General features: G+C 40.4%; 1 protein-coding gene across 1 annotated transcript in view; it reads right to left on the minus strand.

The window, feature by feature from the left end:
- SORCS1 (sortilin related VPS10 domain containing receptor 1) overlaps positions 1 to 20,440 on the minus strand; it is a 699,625-nt gene that overhangs the window by 12,703 nt on the left and 666,482 nt on the right. The window contains exon 24 of the mRNA XM_054983089.1: positions 8,982 to 9,081. Coding sequence (XP_054839064.1) covers positions 8,982 to 9,081 — 100 coding nt within the window. The remainder of the gene's footprint in view (positions 1 to 8,981; positions 9,082 to 20,440) is intronic.

Raw genomic sequence — 20,440 nt, forward strand, 5'->3', positions numbered from 1 at the left:
GAAAGATGATAGTGCTGAACTGTGTTGTATGTAGAGCTATCTTTGAAAACTGTCCAGAGGAAGACTACCTACTCCCATACAAAATTACCTGCCTGTTAAGATCAGAACCTTGAGCCTTGTTATCTGTGTTGTTGCCTTCTGAAGTGAGGTGGGTGGATACTAAAAACAGATCTTTTTTTGTGGTGGTACCTCAGTTATTGAATATTATCCCCCACAGAGGATCTCCAAGTAAAAAATATTTTTATTTGCCCAAATATTTCCTAGAATTCTCTGGAATTCTTTTTTGGCAGAAGCTGTTTATACCACTGTTTTTTATACTTTTTGGGCAAATATATGTATTGTTTTTCTATCTTCTTTTGTACAGTATGACTTAAAATTTTTAATTAATTATATTGTTTTTACTGATTGTGCCATTTTTTCTATAAGCTGCTTTGAACATAATATATTGAGAAACAGCTAATACATGGCCCAAACAAGCCAACAAACTACAATGAATTCAAAATAAAGTAGACAAATGGAAACTGAATCCAAGATCATGGATCACATGATGCCAGCAAACTTCCCTGTCTGTTTTAGACACAATTTGAAATACTGGCTTAGCATCTAAAGCCTTCCCAAGGGGTGGGGGGAGACCACACTACCCCATATTACAATAAAAATAATGGAAAATAATGGAAACCTGATAGCTCATTCAATCATGACATTAGCTAGTAAGAAAAAAAATCCGGCCTAAAGAAAAACTTTCTTCAGCAATGCAGGACAAAGAAGAGTAAAATTCGGAAACAAAGTCAGAATTACTTCTCATTAAAAATATCAAAACCCCACAGAAAGGTAAATAGGGCCAAATTCACCCCACCATTTTTAAAGCATAAGATGAAGGATACTAGTTGCCCACCAGTAGTTGGCAAATTCCCAGTAGTTTGACCTATTGCCTGCCAATTGCTGGAGCCTGACAACTGCTGCTGCCAGCAGATGATGGGTGCCCAACTGCTGGGTGACTGCTGCCCGCTGCTGAGTGAGGGGTGCCTGCCACCAGCCACTAGGTGAAGGGTGTCCACTGCCTGTTGCCAGGTGAAGGGTGCCTGCTGCCTGTAGTCAATGTCCTGAAGTGATATTGTTGTGCCTGTGTCACATCCTGGAATAAGTACTGTGGGATAATTAGTTCTATTCTTTCTGAGAACTACAGGAAAAGGCTATCTGAAATAGCAGGCTGTGGGAATTTAATGCTTTGACATGGCTGTATACACTTCCAAAATGAGGAGGCTAAACTTGGTTTTCATAGATGAACTGCAACCTAGTACATCAGTACATTCCCAGCCCATCTATCCCGAGATTAAAATGTAATAATCCCACAGAATTGTAATTTGGTTCAATTTGATCCCATCATTTTTAAAGCCTATGACACAGACAGGGGGGGGGAGTAAGCATATAACAGACCTTTGCAATGGAAAGGAAAATTCCATTCCTGCCAGTTAAAGGATTAACAAAAATAAGAGAAAATATCTACATTTTTTTCTGCTAGTCTTATAACCTGCCTTCAGTCTGCACCTTTTGGATCTGTACAATTAAGAGTTCTTCCTGAACAACAAAAGGAAACAATCAGTTCAATGGACAGATGGGGGGCGGTATCTATAGTTCCGGGCTGAATGGCTCCTTCAAGTCTGGAAAATGTAAAGAGGTTCAGAGGATCCCTGCAAACATGCCCAGGTATGATGGAATCAATATAAAAATGACAGGATTGCCAAATGTTGTATCCAGCAAGAGGCAGGTAAAGGCTTAAAACAGCAGCAGGAAGGGAGGATGATTGACAGATCCCTTCCATCTTCTGTGACTAGCCTGAAAGAGAATGATGAGCTGAGAGTTGGTGCTAATAGAAAGAGCAGTTGATAGTTGGAGTTAACTGAAGAGTTAAGGTTGTTGGAGTCTGGGATCTGACCAGAGATGGTCAACTAGAAAGTCCTCTGTATGAGAAAGGGGAAAGTGTACCCTTACAGTAAAAACATCAAGTTTCTGAAGCACTTTTAGTTCTTGTACTAAATTTTACTGAGACAAAATATCTGGGACCTTGTAGTGGGCAAAGGAAGTGGATAGAAAAATGTCTCCCCTTTGGCCAGAGGAACAGGGTTATAACTTTGATATAACTCCTGCCCAGTAAAGCCTGCAGTGAAAGGGAAGAAGTGCTGTGTGTGTGCATAAATTGGAGCACCTAACCTGTGAAGGGGTGTTAAACCAAGAAAGAATTTTAGTTTAAATAGTTCAAATCTGATAACACCAGCCTCTCTCATCTAAGTCAGCAATCTAAGAAATTAAACCATACTAAGTGTTTTTTTCTCATGCCAGTGAAGTAATCTGTTAAAAATCCCTCCTACTTACTTCAGCTTTTAAGTATCTTCCTACACTTCTACCTATCCATCCTACCTGTAAATAAAACTTCTGTTAACTTATAAAATTCAATAAGCTTTGTGTGCCAGTTTCCTTTCTGAGGGAAATGTAAGCCCCTGTTCTCTCTACTTAAACTTGGCTAGGTAACATCACAACATAAATGTTCCTTAAGGGCGGGACAATAAAGAAAGTTAAAGCTTTACCTACAGACCCATGCTACTGAAGGCTTCTCATCCCAGTAAACAGCTTCATATGCTTTGGGAGGAATCTTTTTACCTCCGAGTACAGGAAGAATAGTACCAGCTAGGGAAAGCAAAGGGTTTGCAACACCAGGCTTATTTTTCAGGGGGATAGAATGACCCCATTTTCCAACATTGTAATACAGTTCAATTTGAGTGTTTCCACGTGTCTATGGGACATAAGGGAAGCTTTGATAGAGAACAAATGCAGGGCTTTTACTTGATCCTATTATATATACAATTTAGTTTGTAAACACTGGTAATTTCAACCTTCAATTCTAAAAGTGGTGTAAAACCCCACATCTGAAAGTGTGATATTTTTGCATAACTAGTATCTATCTAGTATCAATAGATATCAATTATGGAGAGAAATTTTAGTTTTCACTATTTGCTCCACCTTCCTATAAAATGGAGAAATAGGTATTGATCCATCTATTCATACATGGAAACAGTACTAAAATCATTTTTCAGTATTTCTTGGGGTCATGAAAAACCCCAAATATGACTATGCATAGCAGTTACATTTTCAAGCCAAGTGCTGGGGGGCAAAATTACCCCCCTTACCCTTTTGATGAACTTCAAACTTAAAAAAAGAAAGACAGTGGGAAGGGAAGAGGACTTCAGGGCACTGCAGTTCATTGGGGAGAAAGCATAACTGGAGTTTAGTGTTTGTAGAAAGTTTTAAATGGGAAAACCAATTTTTTCCCATGACTTCCAGGACTTTCAAATATGCCCCAATTACTAGAACGGGTTTAAAAACCCTGAACAGTCTAGCTCCAAGATGCTTTACATACTTTTAAATGAATCTGTCCACACTTTAAGGTCTTCCTCAGAGATCTTTCTCCATATGCCCCCACCACTGGAATTTTAGTAAGCAGCCATTGGGGAGAAGATTTTTTGTGTGGTGGTGCAAAAAATCTGGAACTTCTTTCCAGACAAATACATCCCACTCCAATCAAAGCCATATTCTTTATGTAACCTACTTTATAGACCGTAGCAGTTGATTAAATTGTTTTAATAAAATATTTGATTATACTATTGATACTGATATTGTTATGAGGTATAAAAATGTAATGACAATAAATGCTGTTAAAACTACTTTTTTTGTAGTGTAACCTTGAAAATATGGGCTTTGAATCTTGCTTGGATTTGTTGGGCAGGTGCATAAGGTAGATAATGGGGCATGTTATAAACACCCTAAATCTTTAGCCACTTTAGAAAATGTAGGCAATTGAAACAATCAAAACCCTAGATTTTGTTTGTATATCTAACATTTGGCTTTGGGAGCCTTTTATTTTTTAACGAAATTAGTCCATTTAAAAAGTGACAGCTACTTATTAGGAGGACAATTTTAGTTCAGTGGGGAAAAAATTAAGGCAACATTTTGCTTTACCTCCTGTAGTTTTTTGCAATTTTATGAAGAGGGCATGCAGATATTTGCTAATTGGCTATGGGAACACAGAGTCATGATCCCAAGAGAAACTATTAGTAAACCTGGCTTAAAAAATGCCTCAAACACAAACTCTTCCCTTGTGCTGTTTAAAAGAATATTGTTCACTGCAAAGGTTCTTTCTAGAGCTTCATGTCCTTACTCTTTATAGGTTCCTTAGCAACTGTACAGAGACATTTTTTTAATATGAGGCAATTAAAATTTTAGTAGAAAGTTATGTTCATATATATATCAGGAGACATACATGTTCTGTTCAAGAGTATGATGTTTACAGCATTAAACACATAATTGCAAGCTGTTCCTTTCTGAAGATGATTACAGCCACTGAGGGCACAACAAATGTGATTGAAGGTGGGTGTGGTGGGATGACAGTCCTCTCTTGCTTGCCTCTTCCCTCCAGACAAGAGTTTAAGGCAGCAGCAAAGGACTTAGGCTGTGTTTCCAAGCACAATTAAATAGGAGTAATCCTGATAGAGTTTCCAGTCCCCTGCTGGGGATGGGGGATCACCACTCCCACCCTCCACCCCCTGCCCCTGCTTACCTGGCTGGCGGGGGGTTGACATGCCTCTCAGGGTGCACTCCCATGCCCAAATCTGCCTGAATTGGGATGCTGTGGAGTGCAGCAGTGCTCCCGTGCTCTGCAGCGGCCCAATCTGGGCCAAATAAGCCTGAATAGGGTCCAATCTGGGCCAAATCAACTCAAATCAGTTTGGATCAGGCCCAAATTGGCCCGAGCACAGCAGCACTCCCATGCTTTGCAGCAGCCCTATGCAGGCTGAATTAGCCCAATTCTGGCCCAATTCAACTGAGATTGGGTGCAAATTGGCCCAATTTGAGCTGCTGCAGAGCAGGGTGGCCCACGTCCCACATGATGATGTCACTTTTCATCACTAGCGTCATTGTGCAGGCTGGGAGCATGTGCATGTGCCTCATGCAACCAGTTATTGAAGGTAAGTGCCAGGAATCCCACCTCCCACTCGAGGGATAGGGGGACCTGGCAACCCTAAAATCCTGACTCAATTCAAAGAGGCATATTCCTGAGTAAACACAGCTGGCTGCTTTCTCCTGTAGGTACTCACTCATTGGTTGAGATCATCTGCTGAGGTCCTTCTCCATGATGCCCTACTTGTAGAACATCCTAGAGGGGTTTTTGGGTAGTCTTAGAGGGTAGTTCCTAGAGGGTTTTTTTTAAAATGGTGATATACCTGGATTGATAGAATATTCTCCCCAGGCTCGTTTGTCCAGGTTTAATCTCTTATCTTTTGCCAAGTTTTTAATGGAGATGAAATACGGAAATGATTTTTAAAAAACTATCTTTTTTTTTTCTCCCTGCAAACCTTCTCTTTTGAATCTTTTCTTATATTTTATTTTTGTTAGTGCTATTAATTTACTGCATAAGCCACCCTAAAAACCAGCTGGTGGGAATGTAGAGTAGACAGGGCTCATTTCAAGGGGGAACGCACAAGAACACAGTTCCGGCAGTTCCCCAAATAGGTCACATGTCAGGTGGCCCCACCCACCTGACTCTCGGCCATTTTGGACCTGATTTGGCCTGGGTTGGGGCCAAAACGGCCTGGATTGGGCCTCTGATGGGTGGTGGATCACTCTCCCACTCATCAGTGGCCCAATCCTGACCAATTTGACCCCCTTTCCAGCCATTTTCATCCTCTTTTTGCCATTTTGGGCCCAATTTCAGCCCTGAATGGCCAGGATTGGGTCCAAAACAGGCAGAATAGGTGATGTCAGGGGGTGTGGCATATGCAAATCAGTTATACTAATGACACACTTCCGGTGATGGCAAGAGGCATGGCATATGCTAATGAGTTATGCTAATGAGTTATGCTAATGAGTTCCTCCAGCTCTTTTTCTATGAAATGACCCCTGAGAGTAGATATCATTTCAATAAATTCCCCTCTCTCAAAAAGACGATTAATCTGAGTGCATGCTTGCTAACAAAATGGTTAAAGACAGGCACTTCATAGGTATCTGCATATCATTTCTTCTTGTCATAAACGTAACTTTTTGAAGGACTGTCTCCTTCCATATGTACCTAAGCATCAAAAAGTCACCAGGCAGTCATTTGTTAACTAACCCACCAGTTAGGGTGGCCTGTATAGCCTCAACCAGATCTCAGGCATTTTCCATCATGGCCCCTGCTTTGTGGAATGGGCTCCCTGAAGAGGTGAGGGGAGCCCCCTCCTTGGAGATATTCAAAAGGTGGTAAAAGGCTTGCTTGTTTCTGAGGACTTTTGAGGGTGTGTGAATGACAGGCATTTTTAAAGTGGCAGGGGTGAGGAGAGTTGGGGTTGTTATGTTGTCTTGGTTTTAGTTTGGAAATGTTTTTAACCATTATTGTAAGCCACCTTGAAACACATAGAGAAAGGTGTGATAAAAATGCTTTAATAAAAACAAATAAATAAAGACACCTTATACCAGTCAGACCATTGGCCCAACTAACTCTCTACTTTCATACCAGCCCATCTTTCAGGGACTTAAGCATATATCCCATGAGATCCATGGGACTTTCAGACATATAAATGGTGGCAAGATTTTTCCAGAAAGCATTTAAGATCATGGAGTTAGCAGATTCCATTTAAAATACATCTTGCATGCTTTATGCAATTATCTGAAACATCAGTCTTCTCCCATTGTCATAATGATACGAATGTGTTTGTGTTGATGGATTTTAAATGGTATCTTGAGAAAACTGGCATCACATTTGCAGCAGCTTATCAAGTCAGAGGCTCATCTGACTTGTACTCAGCCTGTGATGACATATTTTATTAATTAGCTGCAAGGAATGGAAATGGAAAAACTGAGTGCTGCCAGTTATTAAGGGTGAAATGAAACTTGCATGAATTCACAATCACAGATTTTTTTCTTTACATTTAAAATATTCCAAATTGTGAGGAATATCAAAATGTCATTGATTTTTGCAGCAGGGCTCAAATTTCACTGGCATAATTTGCATCATGAACAGAAAACCTGTACTATTACCATTCAAAGACTGATCATCAAAAGTGAATTTGAACATCAGAAGTGAAGAGTCCATACTGAATCATCTTACTAAAATCTAAATTAGATGACCTTTCAGAGTCAAATTACATACATTTTACATTTAAAATATAATTCTTGTATGATTGTGAAAGCACGATTACTCACCTACCAAACACTGATATTCTAGTCAGGATCTCAAATGCTGTAGTATATTCCAACTAGAGCACTGTAGTGCAATAATCCTTTTTTTCACAGCTCATTTCCGAGCCAGCTTGAAACCAAACAATGTAGCCCTATTGCATTATAGTTAGGGGTGTGCAATTCAGTATTCATATACTGGTTAAATAATTGGTTTTATGCTGGTTTAGGTTATGCTGGTTCAAATTAGAAAATCTCAGATCAGATCTGGGAAGCTGGATACTGATGGGCTGCATTAAACTAAGGGCATAATATGGCAAAGGTGTCAAACAAGGATTACTTTATCTCTGTTCAACCTATATGCAGAAAATATCATAAGGAAAGCTGGATTGGATTTAGATGAAAGTGAAGTAAAAATCGGTGGTAGGAACATTAACAATTAGAGATATGCAGATGATACCACATTAGTGGAAGAAAGTATTGAAGACCTGAAATGACTACTGATGAAGGGTAAAGGACAAACCAAGATGAACATCAAGAAGATAAAAGTAACAATTGCATCATTTTAAGGCTGATAATGAAGAAATTGAAATTATTAAAGATTTTCTATTCCTTGGCTCAATCAAGCAAGCAAATGGGAGACAGCAACCAAGAAATTAGAAGAAGACTGAAACTTGAAAGGGCAGCCACGAAGGAACTAGAAAAGATTCTTAAAGATAAAGATGTGTCACTGGGAGCCAAGATCAAGGTGATTCATACTGTGGTATTCCCTGTTACTGGACAACGAAGAAAGGTGACAGAAAGGAAACTGATTAATTTGAAATGTGGTCTGGAGGAGAGTTTTATGGATATCATAGATAGCCAAACAAACAAATAAGTGGGTTCTAGATCAAATCAAGCCTGAATTTTCCCAAGAAACTAAAATGATAAAACTGATGCTATTGTACTTTGGGCATGTCATGAAAAGACAAGACTCACTGGGGAAAAAAAACCCAGTAATGCTACAAAAGGTGTAAGGCAGTAAGAATTATATTTGTTTCCTGTTATTTTTCTTTTTTGTAATTGATGTAGTTATGTGTATTATGTGCTTGATGATGTTTGAAAGTGTTTTTTAAGTAATACATTTAATTAGAAATAAAAATATAAGTTATGTTAGTCCTCACATTAAAAACATGATGTATGTTGATATGTCACATAGGGGGCCAAATGAGGAATCTCATCTTCAACTGACTTATGGTGACCTCAGCAAGGGGGTTTCAAGGGAAGTGAGATGCAGGGATGGTTTGCCAGTGCCTTCCTCTGCAGTCATCCTTGGTGGTAGACAATCCAAGTATTGACCCTGCTTAGCTTCTGAGATCTGACAAGATCGAGCTATACTATGCTGCCTTCCCTCCCAACACTGATTAGTACCTTGACCTGATTTGTTATATCTCAGTAAAAGCACAAACAACTCTATCTATCCATTGATCTAGTAGATGGAACCATAAAGTCTACTCTGAGCTCCTTGGATGAAGAACAAAATAAGAATGCACTAGACAAGACTGAAAGATAAATGGACAGATTAACCAAGCAGCCTAGCTCAGGGTCAAAGAGTATAGTCTAGGGCAGTGTTGAGATATGAACTCAGATTTCCTAGATTTTAAACTCTATACTACAATGGCTCTTCAATTATTAAAAAAACCAAATTATAAAATTCCAAATATAAAAACCAGAAAGTTTCTACACTGCTGTCACTGGAGCACTGTCAAGGAAGAGTGATGTTAAATAATACCAACCTGCTGTTAAATGGGCAGCATGGACAAGGATTCTAACCCCAGGTTTTAAATCAAACTGAATGGAGTTTTGGTTCAGTTTCTGGACTAATATTTCTGATATCTGAAAAAAAGAAGATAATCCAGTTAGTATAAAAGCACTTAGGAGTTATATCAAAGAGCAAGAACATTATTACACCTAGCCCAGTCTTGTCATCAACAGAGGATGAGCATTACTGCGCACTTCAGTGAAAGTCTTAGAGTAGTTAGTTACCATTAGAGATGGGCACGAACAGCAATACTAACAAAAAAAAGCCACAAACAGCCAATCTGCTGTTTGTGAACAAGCTATTCGTGAGGCCCCATTCTAAATGAATAGGTGGTCATTGCAAGCCTCATTTGTTACTGTTCGTTGCTGTTCATCAAGCCAGACAGTCTGGCACCTGCAGTCAATTCCCTTGGTAACTTAGGCAGGGATTGTCGGAACTCCTGCTGTTGCCCTGGAAACCCCAATCTAAGACCAATTTAGTTTGATAGGTAGGTCTTCCTTTCAAGTGTGGAGCTCTAAATTTGTTACAAGAGAACAAAGACCAGTGAGGAGGGGGGCTCCCAGCTCTGGCTTTGGAGAGGGAGAGAAAGCTGCTGTTGGCATTTTGATAGAGTTCATTGGAGCTTGAATTTTCTTTGTGTGTGGTGGGATAGGGATCTACCCCTTCAAGTTCCAAGACTGCTGCCAGGCTCTGGGCAAAGCTATTATTTATTACTGGTACCTTTCCTACTGCCTGCTCAGGTCACATTTCTGGGAGTGGTGCAGTAGGGATCTGTAGGAGAGCTTGCTGGCCTCCATGAACAGCCAACCACAAACATGTTCATGAACAGGGCCATGTTCATGGTTGTTTGTGAGTCCCTGTTCGTGGATGGCAACGAACAATGAACATCATGTTTGGGTTTTTTTCTGTTCGTGCCGATCTCTTGTTACTATGACTGCACTGCTTGCCTTTGTATTCAAAGAACTGCGATACTTTAAGAAAGAATTTCCCTTTCCCAACAATTCTTGTCTAACAGTTGTTGGATGAGGCTATCATAATTGGAAAGGGTTTTCCATAGAAGCCCTAAATATTCCCACATATGTACAGGAACAAAGAATATCATGAGGTCATAGGTGAGCTTTATTTAGAGGTCAAATAATATACATAACAAGAATGAAGAAATACAACACAGCAGGCCTATAGTTCTCTGCTAGCTGCCACACACAGAAAGGCTGAACAAACAAACTGCCTTAAACATGCAGATAAACCCTTTTATTTTCACAGAATTGCTACATACACCACCTATTCAGTGACACATTTAGAGCTAAGACCGATTCACACTGTTCTTTTTTTCTTGCCAACAGTTGGCTTGAAGGCAATCATCTTGTGGAACCTATTCTTGTTAATGAGTCCATCACATGATGTAATTGTGTCATGTAATTTTCAAAGGTTAATGAGAAATTATCAAGCAAAAAAAGACATTCCCATTATTTTTAGGCCATTTCAAGTCTTTCTAATTTTGTTGATTTACTTTGTAATACTGCTGGGATGGGAATAAATGTTCTGAATTTCATTTTTTCAGTGTAAAGGGTTTATCAGCATCTTTTTAGAATCTTTATTAAACTACTTTTGGTTCCTGCATTTCATACTGACCACTGATTATTCAGAACTTTATTCTTCAATATTAATGAGTAAACGATTTACATGCCAAAATTGCACTTCTGATCACTGTATTATATTTTTTAAAAGTGCACATTTCATATGCTGACACTGAGTTTACCATCTCTGCAAGGAGCCTGCTATTTTCTTTCCCACCTGAAAATATGAGGTTTTCATTATTTCTTTCTTCAACTGATTCACCTTTTCTAGATGTGCTTCACTTACCTCCATAAAGAGAAATAACAGTATATATTAAGAAGAAAGTAAAAAGTAGGCCCAATCACTAGCCACAATTGCACTTTAAAAAATACAAGAGGAGATGAGATTTTGAAAGATGAGAGAGCCTATAGCAGCCTCCACACTTTTCTACTTTCATACTTCCCGAGGGCAACCCATTTGCTTCAGGAAAACTTGATGTGTCAGATATTTTATACATGGGAATTGAAAGGACCAAGGAGCAATGGAAGGCCATACCATGAGGCACAATCTATCTTGGACATTTTTCCCACTGTTCCCCATTTTATCTTCACTTCAACTTCGAGAAGCTGGTTATACTGAGAGACAGAGATTTGAACTCAAATCTCCCAGATCTTAATCTAATACTCTGACATTGCAGCTGTAGCCTTGATGCCTCCTGGTGGAAGTATTTTCTAAAAGACACTGACAACAGCCATAGCGATGTCATTCCTAGAGCTACCTGGAAGTGATGTAGGGTAGCTCTTCAAATTGTAAGAGAGGTCCTGGAGTTTCCTATAGCTACTCTACATAACTTCCAGGTTTTAGTATAGCTGACATAGCTTTCCCTGCATCCCATTTCCCCACTCCCACCCCTCCAGCTGGCAACTCTGATGCTGGTTCTTGGCATGACCTTGAAGTACTCTTTAAGTGCTAGAGAACATTCATAATAGAGGTACAAAGTAGACAGCAGACTGAGTTAAACAGAAAAAAGTCATAACTGAGGGCCTTTTAATGGTAAGAGTGGAAAGTATCATAGGTACAGGTGTGCCGAAAAGCTTTCTGCAGCACATGAAAGGACATGTAGTTATATGGAGATGTAGTTATTTAGAAAACTGCCATTGTCCATGCCAAATGAGGGATAGATTTGATATTCATGGTGAGATTTGAATCCGGGGTATGGAAAAGAACCACATAGATAGATATAACAGAATAACAGACACACCTTGGCTTCCAGTTTAATTTGGAAAATTGATTAATCTCTGCCAGATCTGCCTGCTAGCTAGGGATAATCCTGTTCCTAGCAGCAACAGCAAAAAAAAAGTTGCATGATAAGGCAGGTAGGACCAGCCATGATAGGTCATGTATGCTGTAAACATGGTAGTGCAAAGGCACTGCTGTGCACTACTGATGCCATGACTATGGAGAGCACCTAGTTGTGCTCCTTTGTCTTAGCATTTATCTTACAGTGTTCCCTAACCTACTATTGTGGGAATAGAAAACCAAAAAACTTCAAACTCCTGCAATGGGCTAAGGCTAGGGTGACATCTATCGTTGCAATTTCCTTGATCACCTGTGACAAAACTAAAGAAACTGAGGCATTATCTTAACTTTCTTTGTAGCTCATTCCATTGTTGTTTGATCTTTTGACATTTGAGCAAAATACAGGGAAATTTATGAAGTGCAATTTCCTAGTATTTAGGCAGGGAACAGTCATTTCCACATCCGTGGTTATAATCTTGGTTCTGACAACTAAAAACAACCAGTAATCTATTGCAATCTGTTGCAGACACAAAAATCATGTAGATCCCCACACAATAAAGCTGTTGTGACCTCAGAAACTGTACAAGAAGGAATACAAGAGTAGATTTTTTCTTTTGACTTGGTATCTGGTTGGTTTAGACTATAACTTAGCTAGTTTCAAAGCCCTGCCACATTGTTAAGGTTTTTAAGCCAGAAATACTTGTCAGTTAAGGTCTGGCATAGAGCTGTCCAAAGATATTAGAAGTATAACAGTCAAGTAGGGAATTTACAGCCATGACATGTAATGTTCAATAACACTGACTCCATCAGTAATTGTTCTAGAAGGACAGGTGGCCTTTTATGGTTCTATGGCAGTAGCTCCAGCTTGGATGGGAGAAACAAAACATGAAATGAGGTCCTGGATGATATCCCACAGCAATATAAATGGCTTTAAAGGAACAAAACAGGAATTAGAGGTCACTTCGTAAGAAGTCTGAATTTAGCCTCCAGTATGTATACTTGGCATGACAAGAACAACATTTTTGAAGTGTATAAATTACTACTGTACATATTTGAGGCTGCATCAATTTCTTGCTGAAGATCATGAAAAGAACTAGGAGATTTGATCAAGGCCCCTTTCTCATTTGCATCTACCTGCAAAGCATCCAGCAGACTAGTCCTCTCAAAGCAAAGTGCTGAGAAGAATGCCTGTAGGTGAATCACAGGTAGGATCTTTGTTTACCTTTGTTAGACCTATGAACGAAGCCTAATGATCAAATCCTATAGATTTTGATATATCTTCAATATGCTGTATTATGGAGCTGATTTTTGGTGTGCCAAACATTGCACAAAGAACAACTTTCACTCTGCAAACAAGCTGTGCAAACAGTTGACAAATGTTATTGACAGAAGACTCAGCCAGAAAAGTTGCTGTAACCTGGTAGAGAACAATAGTCACAGTTGAAATGTGGAGTGGCTTGAATTTGCTTTGGCGGGTGGCCTGGAAGAACTTTGATCACTTAAAACCTCCAAGTAGAGTTAATGATTCTTGAAAAACAGACTTTTACTTTAATGAGAGACCCCAAATAATGGCTGAAGTGATTAGATTGAGAAGAAGATGAGGACAATTTTAGCAGTTTGCTTTTCCCTCTCTGCATTTGTTAAGATTCACACTTATTAAAGTTGCATACACAATACAATCTATTCCACTGGAAACCCCCAGTTTGTTTGCTCACACACACACACACACAGAAAAGAAGTGGAATAGTTAAAAGGTCATTTATTATTGTTAGGAAAGCCCCAAACTTATAGAGAATATCTCTTTCGAATAGAAAAAGTTTGAGGTCCTTTCTTTAAAACAAAGCAAAGTTCTTTAGTCCAAACCCATAATAGAGAGATCCTTGTTCTTTTTGCAGGTTGCTCAACTTCATTTAGAGTTAAGGGAATCAGTTAGTTATGCAGTTAATACAAGTTCTAAGTGTTACCATTCATATACATATACATATATATATACTTATATATATATATATACATATACACATATATACAGAATCTTACAGTAATCATATATCCATATAGAGGTATATTCATACTTATCTATAAGCTACCAAGATAGTAGTTATATAAGTAAATGGAGTCATGATGGGGTATTTACACAGTCATTTCTAAAGTAGGGACAGATGGTGCAATGAATATTGCAATGGAACACAGTTGATTTGAGGAACAGGTCAAATCAACCCAGAGAGTTTATATTGATAAGTCTGAGATGAATTGTCATAATTTCAGCACTAACAGCAAATTCTGAAATAGGTTAAAGTGACCCAGTTATTTTGCAGATTTTTGCAAAGTATGGGACTTTCCCTACCAAAGATGAGATCGAATCCAGGAGATCAGATTGATTGAGAGAGGTGGGCAGATGTGCCCAAAAGAGTATAAAAGATGAGAAACATGATGGAGGTAGGGAATGAAGGAAACTATTTTCCTCTCCACTTCACCTCCATTTTGCAGGTACACTGTCCAGAAGGAAAAGATGAAACTCTCTGTCTTTCAGTACAGATATCTCAGATTGGTGAGATACCCTGCTATGCTATGACAATATTGCTACATGTACTGCTGCTATGCTATGCTACGACAATATATATTTTAAGTACTGCTACATTTGCTTCTACTGGCCTTTTATTAATAGAAATGAACTGAGTCCCAGGTTTCTACTCTATGTAATTCACATTTCCCCCCCACATTACAATCTGATTTCTTAGACCTCTGTATTATGATTTTTAAAGAGTCTTGATCTGAATAAATGTTATAACCTTATAAACTGGCTGTTTGGTTTCTTTCTTTCTCCTTGGAGGTACCTTCCCAGACCAAACTAGTAAAAGGTCCTTTCTTGCAGGCAGGGCTTAACTTGGCCATAGAAGGCCAGTTAACACCATGAATATCGAGCTACAGTAGAATCAGCATGGAAAAGCAGTAGTATACCTACTGCTAAGGGGAGATATGAAGGTCTTCCACATTCTGTTCTCTGCATATGAAACATCTTTCTTTTCTATATAAATGTATCCTACTATGGCTGTCAATTCCAGAAATTCTTGCTCCTGGATAGGATTCTAGGAGCACAGTCTAGAATGGTTAAAACAGAGCTGTGAGGTGTTGCTCTGGACAGAAAAAAAGTAAGTTCAGTTGGGTCAAGGAGAAGAGTCTGTGTAGTCAAGGTGAAGGCTAAAAGAACCTACAGCAGAGCCCAGTGGCAAAGTAGCAGAGCCCATGTAGAAACTTCTTTCATCTAAGGTGTAAAGCTATTCCACGTGCTTAAAAACCACATGACATCTATCAATACAACCAGGGATTTTTTCCAGCTGGAATGCTGTGGAAGGGCATTCTGGCATCTCTCCAAAATGATCACATTCTTTGGAAACCTGAAGTGGAAAAAAGCCAGGCTTTAAATGCCCCTTTCTATACCACTTCAAAGCAGCATGGAAGGTACGCTTAAACCCCACTGGCTTGCTTGGGCTGCCTCGCAGGGAAGTCCCTGCCAAGCAGCTGAAGCCAGGGTTTAAATGCCCCCTTTCCATGCCGCTGCACAGTGGCACAGAAAGGGGCATTTAAAAGCCACCAGCTTGCTTGGGCTGCCTGATGGTGAAGTCCCCAAGCAATTGGAGACAGGGTTTAAATGCCCCTTTCTGTGCCAGTGCACAGTGGCACAGAAAGGTTGCTTAGGCTGAAACTGGGGTTTAAATGCCCCTTTCCATGCCACTGCGCAGCAGCACAGAAAGGGGCATTTAAACCACACCGGCTTGCTTGGGCTGCCTGGTGGGGAAGTCCTCGCCAAGTAGATGAAACTGGGGTTTAAATGCTCCTTTCTATGCTGCTGTGCAGCAGCATGGAAAGGGGCATTTAAACCACACTGGCTTGCCTCAGCTGTCTAGCGGGAAAGTCCCTGCCATGCAGCTGAAGCACGTGGGTTTGAAATTCATAGAGCCCCTTGCCGTGGAGCCCTGCGTGATGATGTCACTTCCCAGAAATAATATCATTGTGTGGTCCCGGGAGTGCTCACGCACTTTGCATGTGCATAGTGGCAGGGTAGCCACTTCCTGTGGGGAGTTGTTGCAGGTGCTGGTAACCGCTACCCTGAGTTCCACCACCTGTTTCCCCAGGAAAAAAAGCCCTGAATGCAACAATTTATTATGCCAAGTTGATGTAGATCATCCTTGCACAACCCAGACTCCACAAGCACAAGTGTAAGCTGTTAGCCCGGCCTCCACCATTTTTACAGCAGTTTTCATATGGCTGCTTGTGATATTAACAGTGTACAGTCCTCTGGAGTTAAAATGGCTGCTGTTTGGCCACCAGAGGACCTCCAGCAGTTGCTAAATCCTACCTGGGAGAACATGGCATGCATGGAATGTCACTCAGGAATGCAGGGTGATTAAGGAATGATTGGATTTACTGCCATCCCAGCCCCGGGAGGGTCCGCTGCAATAAAGGCCTCACAGAATCATCCCCACTTAGCACATTCCTTTCCCTCCTTTCGTGATGAAATCTCCTGTCCATGATTGAGGAGCTAATCAAATGACATTCATAAGTATAGACAGTCGTTCCTGGCACAATGTGTTCCCTCCCTAAAAGTACTTAACCTAGCTCCAGTGGACTTCATCAGGAAAATGTCCTTTTTGTGCAGTGATAGAACTAGTTTTGCATCTGCATTCACACACCCTGGCAGCTATCAGTCAAAGTACTCAAGCCTTTTGTCTAACCCAGGAACTGACCATTGGAGTCTTTGTCCTAACTGCTAGGAGGACTCTCTTCCACCTTAGGGCACATTTTTCCTATACAGGTAGAGTTCTGGGCTCATTCAAATCATGCTAGCTTCCAGGATGCTGCTCCCTTAGGGTCTCTACCCTAAGCCTCTATTCCTTTGAACACATTTCCGGATACACAAGCGCTGTTCCCTTGAGGTCTGCTCTAAGCCTCTTGCCTTGCCAAGGATACTGGACATTTGAAGCCTCTCTCTCTCTCTCTCTCTCTCCTCACCGCAGACTGGACCCCCTTCTCCAGGATAGGTAGATATATTTACTCCCTCTCACTATCCCCAATTTCTGGCTACATTCCCTAGAACTCTCTCTGTGTGTAATTATTTTCCCCAGTAATTGGTGTGTATGTGCATGAAGTTCTTGTGTTCAATAAAAGTTATTTGTTTTATATTAAGCACCAGACTCACTTGTTCTATTGTAGGAAGGGACCTCGTATACAAAGGTGATAGATTCCAGTTACCGCCTCTCATATAGCCATCTTCCTTGCTAGCTAATTCCCCCATAAATCATATTTTTGCAAGGAGACCATTTACGGTAACTTAAGTTTATAACTGAGGCAGGAGAGCCCAGCATTAGACTAGATGTGATTACACATCTAGCAACACATTATAGCAACATACATACAATGCATTATTAAGGAATTAAGCATTTAGATGACCTTCTAGTCAGCGGCAGTCTTAGCTATTCTGGGCCCCTTTCTGGGCAAAAGTCAATGATAGGCCCCCACACCCCACTTATAGCAGTTCCTTGCTGTTGTAGCCTGTGTCTTATCCCCACATGGGGCTTTTGAAACCCGATGCAGCAAAATATTATGCATGCCTACTCAGCATGAAGCCAATTTGTATTCAATAGGGCTTTCTCCAAAGTATGGATTGCATTGTAAGGTTGTGCTCCTATGCACGCTTTCTTGGGAGTAAGCCAATCGAATACAGTGGGATTTTCTTTAGAATAAACACTCATGACATTGCACTGTAGGGATATGATTTTATGATCATTTATCAGGAAATAATTACCATTGAACACAGTTATACTACTTACATCTGACAGAACCGTATGATCAATTTTTTTCTTAAAGCATCATTTCCCTCTATTCTAGGGGTATATCTCCAGCTATTAACTAATTGAAACCCATATTGAAAATGCCTGTTTGGCTAGGATTGTGCTGATACACAGGGCAAACGTGTGATGGGCTGCACTTTTTAAAAGTTTAGAAGTGCTGCACAAACAGCTGAAGGACTGTGAAGGGTTAATACTTCACAGAAATAGAGAGCCTTGAGTGACAGGCTACTCCAAAGAACCTGATTGGGTAGCATGAGCTGAAGCAGAGAAAGACCTCTGAACTGGATGCTGGGGAGTAGGGAATCCGATTTCAGCTCTAGCTGAAAGGAGTCAAGTACTGGGAGTTTTGAGATTTAGCCTTGAGAGAGAGCAGTTTAACACAGACAGGAGAATTGGAGGAAAGTTGGCAAGCAAGTTTGGGATGTAGGTGCAGACTCCCATTTGGGCCAGAGATAGCGGAAATTTCCCTACCCAGTCAAAAAGGGAATTAGCTCTGAAGAGTGAAGAGATCCCTGGTCTGGTGTGGTTAAAAATTGCTTTTGGAGACCTTAAGGGTCAGTTAAAAACTAAATATGAGTACTGGTGTTTCAAGAGAAGGGGATTGGGTACTGGAAAGAGGGTATCAGCCTTCGGGAAATCAAAAAGAGTAAGAGAATAATCAAAGTGTACTAGAGGGTTTAGGACAACACTGGAACAAAAGCCTCTCAACATAAAGATTTAAGTAACTGTGAAGAGCTTAAGAAACTCTCATTAGTCTGAAACATAAAACCTTATGTCTGTGCATGCGCTCATTTTATCTTAGAGTTAGCTATATTGAGTTACCTCAGAAATTTTCAACCTCTGATTTCACCTAACATTTTCCCTTTACATTAAATAAAATATTTTGTTATTTTTGAAATTAAAAATTCCTCTAGCACCACTTAAGTTGTTTAAGTCATCATCATAAGAATCTATACAATGATCTCAGCATAAAGGTGAGAGAGAGAGAGAGAAGAGAGAGTCTAATTTTTAGGAAAAACAGACATGTGGGGTGGGAGGGAGAGTGTTTTGCAACAATTTGCACTCTTCTCTCCTGGATACAATTAACTCTTCTGTTCAAAAGCCAGCCTAAAGTCTTTTTTTTGCTTGCCTTTCTAGTGGAGGTGAGAAAACCCATGCTTTCTTTGTATGTAAATTCACAGCAATGAGTAAACAAAATGGAATAATGGTTGTTGTGGGTTTTCCGGGCTGTATTGCCGTGGTCTTGGCATTGTAGTTCCTGACGTTTCGCCAGCAGCTGTGGCTGGCATCTTCAGAGGTGTAGCACCAAAAGACAGAGCTCTGTGACACTGAGATATCTCTGTCTTTTGGTGCTACACCTCTGAAGATGCCAGCCACAGCTGCTGGCGAAACGTCAGGAACTACAATGCCAAGACCACGGCAATACAGCCCAGAAAACCCACAACAACCATCGTTCTCCGGCTGTGAAAGCCTTTGACAATACATCAAAATGGAATAACTCCATATGGAATTGCACTGCAAGTGATCATTTTTAGGGCTGGTTTAGGTGGGTAGCCATGTAGGTCTGTAGTAGAAGAGCAAGATACATCTGACAAAAGGAGCATTGACTCTCAAAAGCAAAAGCCCTTGAAATGTAGTTGGTTTTTAAGGTACTTCTGGACCCAAATCTTGCTTTTTTGGGGCTTCTAACTGTCAGTATCTCCATTTTCCTCTGTGAACTAAGAAGGCAGGGTCTGAAAAAAAGTGCACTACCAAGCGCTCTGGGCATCATCCAGAGAGCCTGCAAAACACAAGGTGGCTTTCCAGGTTCTTGAAAAGGAAGACTAGAGTCCCAGTAAGAGAGGCAACTGCAGCAAGAATAACACGTTCCTCCTTGGTCCTCTTCTTCTGAAGTAAGCAAGAGGACCAAGGGACTCCCTGCCATGGCTGAGAAGAGGTCACTCTAAGACGGGGCTGACCCCACAAAGATGGAATTGATTTCCTGTTCCTTATTTGCAGTTCCTAGTTCCTTATTCACAAATCCAAACACAAATTTTGAGGAAAATGGAAAAGTTTTGCACCCCCAAATAAGATTTGGAGTAGCACATATCATATACCTCACACATATCATATACCTCCATATTCAGAGGACTCTGCCCTCCAAGGGGTCTTGCTGGGTCTTGCTCCAAAGCCCAATTATTATGCAAACTATTTCAAAGTAGGGTGCCCCTGGAACAAATGCACAGGCAGAAAGGGGAGAGGAGAAGCAGCATCCCAAAACAATCTTTGGATCACCCCGAATCACACAACTTTTCCTTTTTCTTACATACAAACACTCACAGTTAGTATGTTGATACTCTCCCACTCCAAAAGTGTGACTGTTTTTGGAATATGAGGAATATGACCATGATCCTAAAACAATTCCTCGACATCCCAAAACAATCTTTAGATCACCCCGAATCACACAACTTCAAACTCCAGAGACTTTCCTACAAGAAGACCTGCACTGGTATCAATCCAAACACTGATTCTGGCATAAACCGCAACTATTTGGGCTGCCTCCAAGAAGTTTGTATTGAGGAAAAGATGTGCATAAGGAAACAGAATGGCTCCATGTCCTCTGCACCCCAAAATTAAGCTAAGACCATCACATATCATACACAACCCTAGAGTTCCTTGATGGTCTCCCATCCAAGTACTAAGCAGGACTGACTCTCCTTAGCTTCTAAGAGCTGAGTTGCCTGGCCCA

Source organism: Eublepharis macularius, chromosome 6 (genome assembly GCF_028583425.1).
Source record: "Eublepharis macularius isolate TG4126 chromosome 6, MPM_Emac_v1.0, whole genome shotgun sequence".
Lineage (NCBI taxonomy): Eukaryota > Metazoa > Chordata > Lepidosauria > Squamata > Eublepharidae > Eublepharis > Eublepharis macularius.